This window comes from Synchiropus splendidus, chromosome 5 (assembly GCF_027744825.2).
Source record: "Synchiropus splendidus isolate RoL2022-P1 chromosome 5, RoL_Sspl_1.0, whole genome shotgun sequence".
Lineage (NCBI taxonomy): Eukaryota > Metazoa > Chordata > Actinopteri > Syngnathiformes > Callionymidae > Synchiropus > Synchiropus splendidus.
Window position 1 is genome coordinate 20,907,241 of NC_071338.1, and position 13,422 is coordinate 20,920,662.

The following is a 13,422-nucleotide window of genomic DNA, read 5'->3' on the forward strand; positions in this document are numbered from 1 at the left end:
AGTTAAATGAGCAATCAAAACAAGGTTTTCTGTCCAAAGCAGGAGCCATCAATTAACTTTTCAATTGTCAAATGTGGTGGTGATCTGTTTCAAGCCAAACAAATGGAATGACGCTGCTGCTTCCCTGCAGGAGGCCATTGACCTGGGCGGCTTTTCAGAAGAAAAACAAAGGTGAAAGAGAGCAGAGGATGAAAATGAAGACTCATGCTTGTCTATCTATCTAACTCAGTCACAATGGCAGTCATTGTTTTAAAGAGAAGCTATGACATTCATTCATTCATTTTCTGCAGTTTGTTATTATTATTATTATTATTAAAAACAGCAGAATAGACCACTCACGCTCAGGCACATGGATCATAAATAAAGAAAATAAGGTGAACCTTACGATGGATCCATTATTTTTTCTACTGGTCTACTGATCTTCTGAGAAAGATGATAACAATGTTTTGGTTACAGTTGGACTATGGATCCAAAAAGTTTAACAAGTTTAGAAAAAGTGCTGTGTAAATCTAAGCTATTGCAATAATAATTATTATTATTTATTTGCATTGCATGGCAGAGATTTCACCTCAACCTTGGCCTACTAATGTGATCCCTGCAAAAAGATTAAATGAAACGTGTCTGTTGCTGCCAGCGAAGTGAGTCCAACCTAAGAAATGATTTAGGTTCTGTATTAAAGCAACAAATTCTGCCCACAACAGTTTTCCCTCTCCAGCGTGAGCCTCACCCGCAGCTGTCTGTGTTACATAAGTTTGCATCAGTGTAGGTCAGTGCAGAGCTAGAATCTCACATTCTCCATGGTGACTCTCTTCTGAAGGCAAGAACCTTTTCGCAGAATAGCAATGTAAAATCTCTGAAGACAATAAAGACAGGCTGATGTGAGATTCTTAATCCAGAGTGGAAGAACATTCACCGTAAAGTTACCAAACGTTCCAAAGAGGACTGGCTGCAACTGGTGAGCAGGAGATCAACACATTTTCATATTCAGATTATCATGAATTTTGTGACACCAGCAAAGCTAAAGCAAAGAGCTGGTGGAATTTTCCAACCATCTATAGAATGAAATATGATCTCACTGCACTCCACACCTCCTCCCCCGCCCCCTCAGAATCACAGAAAAATTTTATGTTTCGTTTTCTTTTTTTTCTGCTTTCTTCACTCGTTGTATGATCCTGAACATGGTGCACTCACACCAAAATCATAGGACTCATCAGGCAACTGAATGACGGAGTTGGCGTGTCTGTGTGCATTAGACATAGCTGAGGAGTAGAAAGTAACCGGCTGGGAAAATAGGTCGCTATTTCAGGGGAGGAAATATCACCATGATCATTGTTCTCTTCATTAGATCAATGAGATTCAGAAGCTGGACTTACAACTTAATGGGCTCCAAACTCACATGGAGGTCAACATTTTGAAGCTGATCACAGTACTGCACAGCATGTGTGAGAACACCCATATAAGTAACCATGTCCTCATTTCCATGTCTAGAGATGTCTTTCTTACCAATGTGAATGGAGCATATTCCTATGCAGCAATTGACAATGAGTACAGATGAGTAGCATTTTGCATAAGGCTCTCTGCAATCATAGTCATCAACAATGCAGAGACAAATGTAGAGAATAAATACTGCCATCACTTCCTGGCATTCTGCTGCAAATACAAAAATGTCTAACTGCTTCTTAGCCAAACTGATGTGCCATAAAATCAAATGAGACCATGATCTCAACTTTGCATTGACCGTAGCTGCCTGTGCATCATTGCAAAAGCCATATGTCTGTCTTTGTCTTTGTCTTTGACCTGCACTTTGATGGAATCCTGCCGAAGGCTGCAAGGTGACCTGTCACTGAATGAAAGGCTAAGAGGTGACCTCTTAGCAGATCATGAGGACACTCATGCAAATTCTCTCGCTACAGGAAGGAACTGCCGTGCATAATGGCGCACACAAGCATACTCAGGATCTAACAATAAAAACAACAGTTTTTCATGTTTTTGTTGTCTAAATGCAACTGGAATTGTACTAAAATGGCAACTTTAAATAATGCTGCCTAGAGACCATTTGTTGGTGTGTGTGATGGATTCTGGAGACAACACATTTGGCTTCATACAGATGCACCATTCGTAGCCTTGAAGGTCTTGCGAAATTCAGGAGGCGGCCTCTTCCAATGTACTTGTCGCAAGCTTTATTGCCTTTAAAAGACTAACATAACACAGCATTGCACCATGGAGTTGTGGTTAGAAGGCCTCAGCTCGAGCCCTGTTTTATACCGCAGACAAACAACATCCCAAGTTTAATCAGCAACTCTCAAAAGTGTTTTATGTCATTATGCAGCTTACGTTTGAATTCTTCGGAAGAAGAAGCAGCTGGGCGAGTTTCTCACCCTGTGATGTCCAGAGCAGGTGTCGAGAAACTACTTGCAAACCTGAAAATTCCCACATACTTGCACCTTTATCTCACACACTGCAGCGAATGTCTCAGTTGGTTTCCTGGGAATCACACATCTGTTGTTGCAACAAATCCAGTCATCCACGGTGAAATTGAAAGGAAGTTTGATGGCAGGTATTTGTCCTTCAGTTTTGCGCTTCTTCTTTGTTATTTGGATGCCATATTTGTTTTTTCATTCTCAAGGTAGACTGAAATAAACTATAGCGATGAGCGCAGACCTTCGCACCACTTTTGGTCAGGGACCTAAATCTGTGTCCATGTGTGATAGTTTGCATAGTTTTCTAGGCTCAACATGTGTATGTAGGTCACTGAAAAGCTTATCACAGTGACGCTCAGCCACAAGTATACGTTCTAGAAGACAAATATCTCTCTAGTTAGTAGCAGTTGTAGTACCTTATAACTACACTTGGTGGCGTTTTCGTATGATACAGAGGCATCTACCCCACAAGTGAATATAGATTAAGCCATTTTATTTATCTGGAAAGGCACAATAAATGTGTTTGGTGAATACTACATACGATTCATTGAACAAAAAAGACCTCAGTTTACAAGGTAAGCAGTAGAGGAGAACAAGTCACATAGGGATCTTGGTGATAAAGTGTTATAGGTCCAGTTTTACCATTTCACTCACCATTGTTTCAGTATTTTAATCCCAGTTCTCTCATAGGATCGAAGCATTAAAACTATATCAGCAATTGTCTTGAGTCTACGCTTCTTGTTTGGGTGTGAGTTTGTTATAATTGGAGGCTGATGAAGAGGATGACAACCATTGAGGGTCGTGGTTGTGAAGTGAAGAGGATTGGTGTGAAACCAGGCTTATGATCCAGGTTTAGGTGGAAGAATCTGACTCAGAGGCAACCCAGAATGGGAAATGCCCAAACACCACTGGGCTTTCTTTAGGGAGTGAAACTAACGTGATCATTTCTTACTCCAAGGACAGAGCACATGCATGAGCAGAGCCCATGACAAAAGCCAAACTAAAGCTTCTGACTCACTTATTAATGGCAAATGTCACCAACCTAGAGTGAAAGTGGACATCATGTGTGGACCGCACCTTCATAGGCTGATCATGTGGCAGGCCTCTACTGTATACACCACATTACCAATAAAAATACATCGTAACAGCCCTCATTGTGGGAAGAAGAATAAAGGCCATCTATAAAAGGGAGACAACTCGGAAGGCTTCAGAAGAGGATCATTTATTGACCAATGCAACAGTCCTCTGAACATATCCATCAACTCTCTGTGGAGTGTAGGCTGTAACAAAGCAATAAATATGATCAATATAAAATCATGCCAGCATTTTATGCCACAGTTAAACATTTACAAAAAAAAATAAAATCATAGCAGTCAGCTAAATATGCTAACAGGTAGAAACTTATGGCTGTTTTCTCTTGTGGGCTGGATATACACTCCTTTTAGCTGATCGCATGACCTGCAAAACAGAAGTTGAATTTACTTGTGTGCTCAAGGCTTGGAGAAAAGGGAGAAAAAAAAAAAAAAAAAAACAAAACTGCATTTACCTTTGTTAAAGAGTCTTCTGGATTTTGTTCAGGATGTCACCATAGACAAAGTTAAACAGTTGCTCCTTTGACTTGGTTCCATCTAGCTGCACTGCAATCACAGACAAGCCATTACTGTCAAGTCAAAACAAGACAAACTAGCACACACTTACAAACATCAACGTCTGATGCCTCCATGATGTTCTTGTGTTTCAGATACATGGGCCAGACATGACCGTCAAACAGTCCAGGGGGGTCTGGCACCGTGTAGTTCCTTGAGCTGCAAAATACAATAACAAAAACAATTTTTAAAAATGCATGAAAAAAAAAATCATTTAGTAACAGCAGCATCTGCAAACTTACCACCTCCTCTTTCTGCATTCTTCATATGGGATGGAAATAAAGTAACGTTGGTTCAGCACGTCGATCAAAGGCCTGTTTAAAAGGAGGGAAAGAGTTTGTTTCAAACCACATTGAAACAAATAAATTATAAATCGGACAACGCTAATGGAAATATTTATTTTAAAAATTATCCAACAAGAAAATCCAAACGCTGAATAATTCCCTTTCCTAACGCCACCTTTACAAATCAGTGTTTAACTCCAGTGATCGTGGCTACTATTTATTTTAGGAAACGGCATACGGGTCCTGAATACCACGAGTGCACTTACTTGTAGGTGTAGAGCAGGAAGCCCTCCACAATGAGGATGTGAGTCTCATCCTCCTCATGGTCAGACTTGAGAATGACCTCCGTGTCAAGGGTGTTATTGACACCGTGAGATTTCTCGAACTTCACAGGGTTCTCCAGCCATGCGTAGATGGTGCTCATCATGGCGTCCATGTCCAGAGCAGTAATGACTACAGGAAAGAGCGGGGAGAATTTTAAGGCCAGGAAAACGCGCACAGATACAATTTGCTGTTGCAGGCATGCACATTAAAACATACAGAGGCTGCAAACACAGACAGACAAAATCCCAATCCAGCAACCCATGCTTACCATCATACTGCTTAAAGCCATCTTCAACCGCAATCTGATCTTGTGGCTGAAACATACATTGATGAGATGTACCAAGGTACATACTAGTTCTATATGCTGCTTGATGGAGACTTTGTGTTTAACACGGTGGACCATATTTTAACATTAGCAGCATTATGTTTCCAGCACCCCAGGATCTAACAAGCTGATGCAACTGATTTTTTTTAAAAAACAAAAACAACTATAGCTTAACAAGGAAGTAATACAAGTCAATACGAATAATTATTCAACTTACCTTGAAGAAATCATCCTGGTGGACGACACAACAGTTGGGCAGGTTCTTGATCAGCCGGTTGGTGAGGGTGGTTTTACCTCCATTTGTAACGCTGCAAAGAAGAGTCGATCATTTAAAAATGTACGATAATAAATGGAATACACGCAATACACATGGTTTAAAAAAATTGAATTGAAGCGATCGGGTCAATTATCTGCACAGAAGAGCGCGACCCTGTCTCCGTGATGGCCAGTTTCACAACGATTTGTTGGTGTTCAGATGATTTCACGCCAAACGGGACACGATCGGAGGCTTAACAGACGAGTTTCCATTCAATAATGCGGAACCGGCCCACCTCCACGTGTTAAGGGCCTAAGGCGCCGCTTAGCTTAGCATCACCGGCTCCATTCACCGGTGTGGACTCACCCGCCGATGCCGATGATGTACTTCATGGTGACCGTGGACAAAAGCCGCTGTGAGTTAGGCAACAAACCGGAGCACGATGATCAGACGGGAAGAAAGCTTGAAAAGAGAAGGTTGCAAAACGGAACGTCAACTACTGGAGCCTTCCATGGCATCCGAGTTAAGTGGTTAGGGAAGAAAGAGCGGAGGCGAGGTGTCGCTCGGACGCTGTCTTCCACCGAGAGGGAGTAGAGCTGTCACGCACTTCCACACATACTAGACGGAGCGAGCTGATTGGGTATTTAAAGACCTCTGACCGCACGCGTATTATGCCACAGCCAATCAGCAGACCGCGTCACCATAGCTCCGCCCACGCTCCCCTCATTCCCAGCTCCCCTGCCTTCATTCAACAGAGTCACACGTAAACCTGCTCTGTTGGCGTTTGAGATGCGTGTTGTTCATTACATTAACGTTTTCTGCGTTGACGATCAAAACGACATGCGTGACTTCTGAGAACTGAGAACATCGCATTTGCGTCGTTTATTCCAGCTGTTCCTCGAATTGTTTTCCATGCTAATATAGCTGTTATTAATGAAATTACGAGTTTTCACGTCATTTGGGGTGAAATCGACCTCGTGTCAACCAGGCATTAGCATTTCATATTTCACCAAATTTATTTCAGAGTCCTCGCCAACAAGCAGCAACGATTATTGACTCATAAAATTGTCGAAGTATCTGATGTGATGGCGTGTTTCTGACTCAACATAACTCTTACAATATGACCATTTATTACTTCAGTGCTTCTCCAGACGTGTTGGATGGGTACTGTTAGTATTGTCATGCTCTCTCGTTTGCTTTTGATGAGTACAACTGCGAGTTATCACTGCAATGTAAAGTAAACCAACGCTATAAATCCTCTCTAGAAGATGAACTGTACACACATTCTATAATATTTTCATGGGCTCTGGGCGTTTTCGACTCAAAGCAAATGTTGTGTCCTGGCCACTGCTGACCTCTTTTTGCTGGTTTCACAATGACCAACGTCATGATGCATTTTTTTTTTTTTTTTTTTTTGCGGCTTCGCCAAAAGTATTGTGTTTGGGCCAACACCCATCAGAACCTCAACTATAAAGCATGGCATTTGGTGAGATTTGTCAGATTTCATCAGGAGAATATGTCAGTGCATTCAATCTTTTCAGTTTTGTTTTTTACTCTAGCTCATTGCAAAGTTGTGGAAAAAAAGAAAAACATTTCTCTATCTATATCATTTATCTATACACAACTCTCATACTTTATTGGTTTATTAGTAATATTTTAAAACTATTTGGTCACACATGAGTAATGCTTTCCATTTGACTGACATGTGATTGTGGGACAGAGCGTCACCTAGGAAATGTGACTGGAAAATATTCCCTGTAAAGAAAGAGTAGAACCAATTACATTATCTATAGTTGAATCCAAGGGCACTAGTTCCACTGAGGACACGTGTCCTGCATTTCAAAACCCCCACTTTTCACTGCTTGGTTCATTCATCGTTTGTTACGGGGAAGACAGCTTCTTGCCCCGAACTGGATCAGTGGTCCAACAGTGTGTGTGTGTATATAAATACCTTGTTCCAATATGATGAAATTATAATATGCAACACAGAGGAGTATGGATGAGGCACTCAAACCCAAAAGTCAATAGCTTTAAATTTGCATTGCTTTGGACTTGCAAGTGAGATAGATAGATAGATAGATAGATAGATAGATAGATGCATGGATGGATGGATGATGGATAGATTGATAGATAGATAGATAGATGGATGATAGATAGATAGATAGATAGATAGATAGATAGATAGATAGATAGATAGATAGATAGATAGATAGATAGATAGATAGATAGATAGATAGATAGATAGATGATGGATGGATGGATGGATGATAGATGGATGATAGATGGATGATGGATGGATGGATGGATGGACGGACAGACAGACAGACAGACAGACAGACAGAGATAGATAGATAGATAGATAGATAGATAGATAGATAGATAGATAGATAGATAGATAGATAGATAGATAGATAGATAGATAGATGGACGGACGGACGGACAGACAGACAGACAGACAGACATAGATAGATAGACAGACATAGATAGATAGATAGATAGATAGATAGATAGATAGATAGATAGATAGATAGATAGATAGATGGATAGATAGACAGATTTTATTAATGCCAGCAATATGTTCCACTGTACGCACTCCGCCAGTGTAGCGTCAACAAATATTTTCAGAATTAGCCGTGACCCTTTGTCTGGAATGTGATACAAGCGATCAACGCTTGCGGTCAGCTGCCAACAATTCCTACTCTGTTCGATTCCTTGAAATGATTTCGCATGTGCAATGGAATCTTGAAGTCAAATCTCTGTCGTCACATTTCACCTCCAGATCCTTGAAGTCCTCATTCTTCACATTTAATGTGATTGCATAGCTGTGAACGTTACATTGTCTTTGCTCACAAGGACTTACCGATCCACGCTGCCATTTGATCGATTACAATATGAGGTACATTTATTCATCTGCGATTCCAGTTGAGGTGAAGCTCTGTCTTAATGCACGATGGTTTGACTGAGACATTTCATTGCCACCTACTGGCGGTGTAGTGCCATCTCTGCCACGTTATTTGAACGAACCTCTTTACGTAATAGATACAGTAAAAGAAACAGTGGACTGACAATAATTATTGATTATTTCCCCAAAACACTTGAACCATTTAAATGCAGGATTCTTCCTAAAAGTATGAATCCTTGGTCGTGTTAGTATGGAAGTATATCTGTGCCATTAGATATGGAACATGAATTTCTAACACATTTTTTCAGCATTGAAATCAGAGTTTTCATTTTAAATACCAACAAATATAAGGGACTTTTATTTTAGCTTTCATTACATAGTGCACATACAATACACTCAGTATTTAAAAAAAAATCAATATCAGAAATTCTGAATCGATGATTCAGTGCCCAAACATTCAATAGCAACATGCCAGCATCTATGGAGAGGCAATCGAGCCTTGTTCTAAAGTCATGCCGTCAGCACCCTCTGCTCTGCTGCTTGGCCGCAGTCATGTCGATTAACACCAATGACAGAGCTGTTTGTGAACTCTATTTGCCATTTGTGTTTGAGAAAAAGATATAATTGGATCCATCTGCACCGAATTATTGTTCATATTTGACAGTGTTTCAAGCTCAGCTCTCTCTGAGATAGCACAACGTGTGGAGAATCTGGAGACCTGCAGTATGTCTGACCTCTTTCTACTGGGGTCCCGCAAGGTTCTGTGGTGGGTCCTTTCCTTGAGTTTGGAGTGAGAGCAGCGGAACAAATGGCAGTCTGATTGATTGATGTCTCCAGGGGACCTACAGGGAAACAAGAGCTGCGGAGACCAAGACCAGTCTCTGCACTGTACTGCAACACGCTACGGTTCAATGGCACAAACTTTCCTTCAGCTGAAATGTTCAGCAACATAAGGGCTTGTCTTCCTCCCTCCTTGCTTTCCTGATATCAGTTACGGTCCCTGAACAAACCATCTAAGGCATATAACCAGAAATCTTTGCGTCCAAATTGATCCCATGGCTTCACATGCCTGCTTAGCAGAGCGTATTCTTGCAGTCTCGCGGGGACTTGCACTGGTATCAACAGGAAACCTGTATGACCAATCCAACTACTCCACTATATTTCACATTACAATTGGCTTCAAGACTTTATTGACAGCCTAACACTTAAACATAAAAACATAATTTTATGGACTAAATTCTTGCCATATCGCTCTGTTCTCTACTTGCCTCTGCTTCCACTGCGACTACAGTCATGTTTATTCTTGTGTTCTGACTGACACGTTTCTGAAACGCTTTATTCTGCAAAATGAAACGATAATAGTAAATCTATACATGAGATTTACTATTACCGTACAATGTGTAGAAATAAATGATGACGTTAAAACCATTGGGGGGATGGTCTTAACTGATTCCTGATACAGCACCACCAGACATAACTGAAATAAATGTTTTGCTTTATTACAATGTACTGTGACATCTGCTTTCTGTGGCCTGATTTTTATTTCCCCTCCAACCTTTGATGACATAAACACTGACCAGAAGTTTTTTAAGTGGCACAGGGTCCGGAACTCAAGACAATGGACATCATGAGGAAAGAGAGTAAGGAGGGTGTTTGAGGCAGAAACTTTTAAAGAACCAGACTTCATTTTGATAGGTCACACCCAAGCATCTATTTCAGGCGTGTTGTGGCGCTGGCTCTCTGTGGCCACACCAGAACACCCTCACCTGAATCCGCCAATTCTTCAGTCCACTTACAGAGCTGGCTTCCTCTTCTGTCAGTGACACTTTGCTAGTTAAAATGCTGCTATTCACTGGGTCTATTTTCCATGCTAATATGGAGCTGAGAAGAAGACGAATAAAATGCCTTTGCAGGCTTCTATCAGAGACACGGAGCAGCTTGTTTAATGAAAACTGCCGTCTCAAATCAATCAATCAAAGCTGTGAAATGCATTGTTTCACTGGGGGTTTTCCTTGTAGCAGTAGACACCATGTTTATCATGAGGGCGGGGGAAGCCAAAGCTGCGCACCCCAGGTTCCGAGGGCCCGCAGTTTCTTCGCGGGCTTGTTATGGCGTAGCGGACACTTCCATCAGCCAGCCAACCGGCAGCGCAGTGGTCCAGAGCTTGGAACCTCCAGGCGGCATACATCTGTCCAACACTGGCCGTCTCAGCTCCGTCCAGCTGGCACGCCAGGACGGCCTCATGCAGGGTCATCTTGTGACCGGGCTGATGATAGTAGACTTTCCCTAGTATGGACACAGGAAGTGAGACGACACAGCAGGCCTTATTTTTTTTTCCAATGTCAGCTACCAGAGACAAACCTTGCAGAGAAGAGGTAAAGCAGAAGACATCAAAGTGCTGCTGCTGCTGCGGCTGCTGGCGCCTTGCGTAGCTCCTGATCCCAGGGGCCAAGTCCTGACCACCACAGGGTCCTCTTGGCTGAGTGATGGGGTACTTGACTGATCGGTCAGCCAGCCAGCCGGCATTGCACCAGTTCAAACCCTCTTTCCAGGAGTGCAAGAGCTGAGACAAGGTGGCCACTGTCGAGTTTTGGCTCTCACAAGCCTGCTGGGCCGCCTCGAAGGTCAGGAAGTAACGGCCTTTAGAGTGCTGGTAAGGGAATACCATTCCTGGATAGAAAAGCAGTAGTGTAGAGCAGTTCAGAAAATTGCTTTTAATGTGTGACAAATTGTAGCTGCTGACATTACAGTAAGTAAGGGTACAATAAATACATCAGAATTAATTGATTTTTTAATTCTTCTATTCAATTTTAACACAATCTCTTTTGCACAAACGTTATTCTAGTTTGGGTAATTTCCAGAAAAATCTTTGACATGCGTTTCCTCAGCTTCATAACAATAAATATGCTTTCTCTATTCAGATTTTGAAGCACATTTATTTGGTTCTGCATTTACTTTTTAGCCAACTTTAAAACTACGAGGCAAACGTTGATAGCCTACGAGTGTCAATAAAGTTTTGTAGGGAGACGTCACGTTATCCATTTCCTCTGTTAGCTCTGCGTTGTAGACAATCTTCTTCCAAAAAGGAACATTCCATCATTCTGTCGTGAAGGTGTGTGGTCAACTTAGAAGTACATCATGGTTTAACAACAACTCCTATTTGCACCTCTGACCGGCTTCTTCACTGTGAGTCTGTGGGAGAAGAGCACCGTGTAGCTCTGCTGGGACTGATGGAGGAGTCACTGCATAAAGCCTAGATCTGTAGTGTATAGAGAGAATGTGAGCGAATCTATGCCATGTAAACACTCATCTCAACACATTCTAATAGTTCATGATATAATATAATCATATCACCCACTTCTATCTACGGACAATTTAGGTGAAACTGGATTGTTTCCCACCAGTGTGCTGCAGTACACCAGTTGAAAGACAGTGGTGTAGAAGTACTGACTAAGGGGTGTTTAGTTTTGATGGCAAATTTCTCAATAATTTTTGTTTAAGTCTATTACAATATAACTGTTGTCGGGGGTGAAAAATACTGTACCTTGCAGTTCCAGATCAACAGTTGCACTCCTGTCCTCCAGTCCATCCACCACCTCACAAACAAACCGACCTGCATCACTCTTCTGGACATTGAGTATCAAAAGTGAAGCATCTCCGGTGAAGTCCTGGGTGAGTCGCACCCGACCTCTGGCACAGAAAGGACGTATTTCACTGCCTATGTATTGACAAGGCAACACAGCAGGAAGTGGGTCATTTTACCTGAATTCCTCAGAACTCCTGCTTTTGGATCCCACCGCCACCAGCACGTCTTTCTTCAGCGTCCCTCCGGTAGCAGGCAACCAGGACCACTTGATCCGGACTTCTCTTACAGAGTCCAGCTCAGGTTGGTACCAAAACCTGCAGGGTAGTGTGGCGTTACCCCCTTCATGTGCGTACACCACGGCCTCAGTGGAGTTGATGTACAGTTTGTTACTGTTGAAATACACTGAGGAAAGAAGAAATATTTAAAGCACTGATTGGAATATTCAGAGCAAAGGTCTGGAAAATACTCATACCGTCTTGGCCATTTTTTCTGTTAAAGTTGTGGTAAACAAAATTATTGTCGTCAATGGGATCGGCCAGTGTCCAGTCCAAGAAAACAAGTGGTACCAGAACCAACACCAGAGTTTGGAGAAGAACCATCATACTGTAAGACATTATGATTATTGTTTACATTATTATGATTAGATGTACTTATTATTACTTAGTACTTATTATATTATTAACTCCAGTTTTACTTGTAAACGTTTCTTTTACCATTTTCTGCTTAAGAGACATATACATTCCTACACACAACTGCATCAATTTGTCATCTAAATAATACAATTATATATAGATAAAATTGACGAATGTGATTCCCCTTTTCCAAAAGAATGAAAAATCTCTCGTTTATTTATTTTGTTTGATGTTTTTAACCATTCACGCATTGCACTGTGACTGTTCTTCATCAAATTAAAAATAAATAAAATTGTCCGCCCGTCATGGTCCGACTTTTGTTGCCCCCGAAAGCGAAAATGGACGTAAGAAAACGGAAGCCTCTGCTCTCGATGGATGGAAAGATTATTGTGATGACCTATTTGACCAGCAGAGGTCAGTGAATACTTCAGTAAGTATCGAAATATGGCATTGCTTTTGAATTATCCACTTTCATCTGCAGTAAGAGCGCAATTTTCATGATATATTTTCTTTTAAGTACATTATTACTTTCGTTTATGAAAAACATTAACGTGATGCCTCCAAAATAACGATCATGAATAAATATTCTAATGTTTCATCCTTAGTTTTATTCATAATTTTGCTTTTAACATTAACTAATGTTCAGATTAGATGAAATACTAACATTGTATTCAATCAAACCTTTAAATTACAATTCTACATCATTGAATTTACAAAATGAAAAAATGATCTAGTGTTTGTACACTTGAATTAAAAAGTGAAGCATAATTCGAGTCACAACATAAATGAGCTTTTAGTTTCTATCTGCCAATCATTTCTTACCTCAGTGATCCTGCAACGAAGGAAGAAAAGTCTTGTCAAAGTCACACAAACACACGATCAAGTACAAATCGTCCTGATATTAGTTGGTTTCCCTTGCACTATTGGGGAGATGTGAAGAGAGGGTCTCCCTGAGACGCTGCAGCAGCAAATAAGCAGCAGCAGAGACCTCCTGTCAGTTTTAGGAGCCAGAGGGAGGAATCACACTGAAGCTCAAAAATGCATTCA

At 41.2% G+C, this 13,422-nt stretch overlaps 2 protein-coding genes across 3 annotated transcripts; both read right to left on the reverse strand.

Annotated features, from left to right (window-relative positions):
* Window positions 1-3,626: 3,626 nt before the first annotated feature.
* On the reverse strand, window positions 3,627-5,856 carry mibp2 (muscle-specific beta 1 integrin binding protein 2). 2 transcript variants are annotated; one of them, XM_053865405.1, is made up of 8 exons: window positions 5,622-5,856; window positions 5,217-5,307; window positions 4,943-4,988; window positions 4,617-4,803; window positions 4,309-4,380; window positions 4,119-4,225; window positions 3,967-4,057; window positions 3,627-3,878 (listed from the first exon to the last, which is right to left on the reverse strand). In XM_053865405.1, exons 1-7 carry the CDS (start codon window positions 5,645-5,647, stop codon window positions 3,972-3,974), a joined length of 615 nt encoding a protein of 204 aa, XP_053721380.1. In that variant the 5' UTR covers window positions 5,648-5,856; the 3' UTR covers window positions 3,627-3,878; window positions 3,967-3,971. The 2 variants fall into 2 exon arrangements, with proteins under 2 accessions (XP_053721380.1, XP_053721381.1); XM_053865406.1 differs by lacking the exon at window positions 4,943-4,988.
* A 4,010-nt stretch (window positions 5,857-9,866) lies between these two features.
* On the reverse strand, window positions 9,867-13,332 carry LOC128759153 (hyaluronan and proteoglycan link protein 3-like). The gene is made up of 6 exons (XM_053865894.1): window positions 13,198-13,332; window positions 12,216-12,346; window positions 11,920-12,145; window positions 11,702-11,847; window positions 10,519-10,827; window positions 9,867-10,443 (listed from the first exon to the last, which is right to left on the reverse strand). Exons 2-6 carry the CDS (start codon window positions 12,343-12,345, stop codon window positions 10,154-10,156), a joined length of 1,101 nt encoding a protein of 366 aa, XP_053721869.1. The 5' UTR covers window position 12,346; window positions 13,198-13,332; the 3' UTR covers window positions 9,867-10,153.
* Window positions 13,333-13,422: the final 90 nt, after the last annotated feature.

What these genes read in the sequence shown, in the direction of transcription:
- mibp2 (XM_053865405.1), bottom strand. Translation starts at nt 5,647, where the DNA reads ATGAAGTACATCATCGGCATCGGCGG. An exon ending in ACCAGGATGATTTCTTCAAG is followed by an intron (nt 4,989 to 5,216) that starts GTAAGTTGAATA and finishes TGTATGTTTCAG; the next exon opens with CCACAAGATCAGATTGCGGT. An exon ending in GGCATCAGACGTTGATGTTT is followed by an intron (nt 4,058 to 4,118) that starts GTAAGTGTGTGC and finishes CTGTGATTGCAG; the next exon opens with TGCAGCTAGATGGAACCAAG.
- LOC128759153 (XM_053865894.1), bottom strand. Translation starts at nt 12,345, where the DNA reads ATGATGGTTCTTCTCCAAACTCTGGTGTTGGTTCTGGTACCACTTGTT. An exon ending in CAGAAAAAATGGCCAAGACG is followed by an intron (nt 12,146 to 12,215) that starts GTATGAGTATTT and finishes TTCTTTCCTCAG; the next exon opens with TGTATTTCAACAGTAACAAA. An exon ending in AGGAGTTCTGAGGAATTCAG is followed by an intron (nt 11,848 to 11,919) that starts GTAAAATGACCC and finishes TTTCTGTGCCAG; the next exon opens with AGGTCGGGTGCGACTCACCC.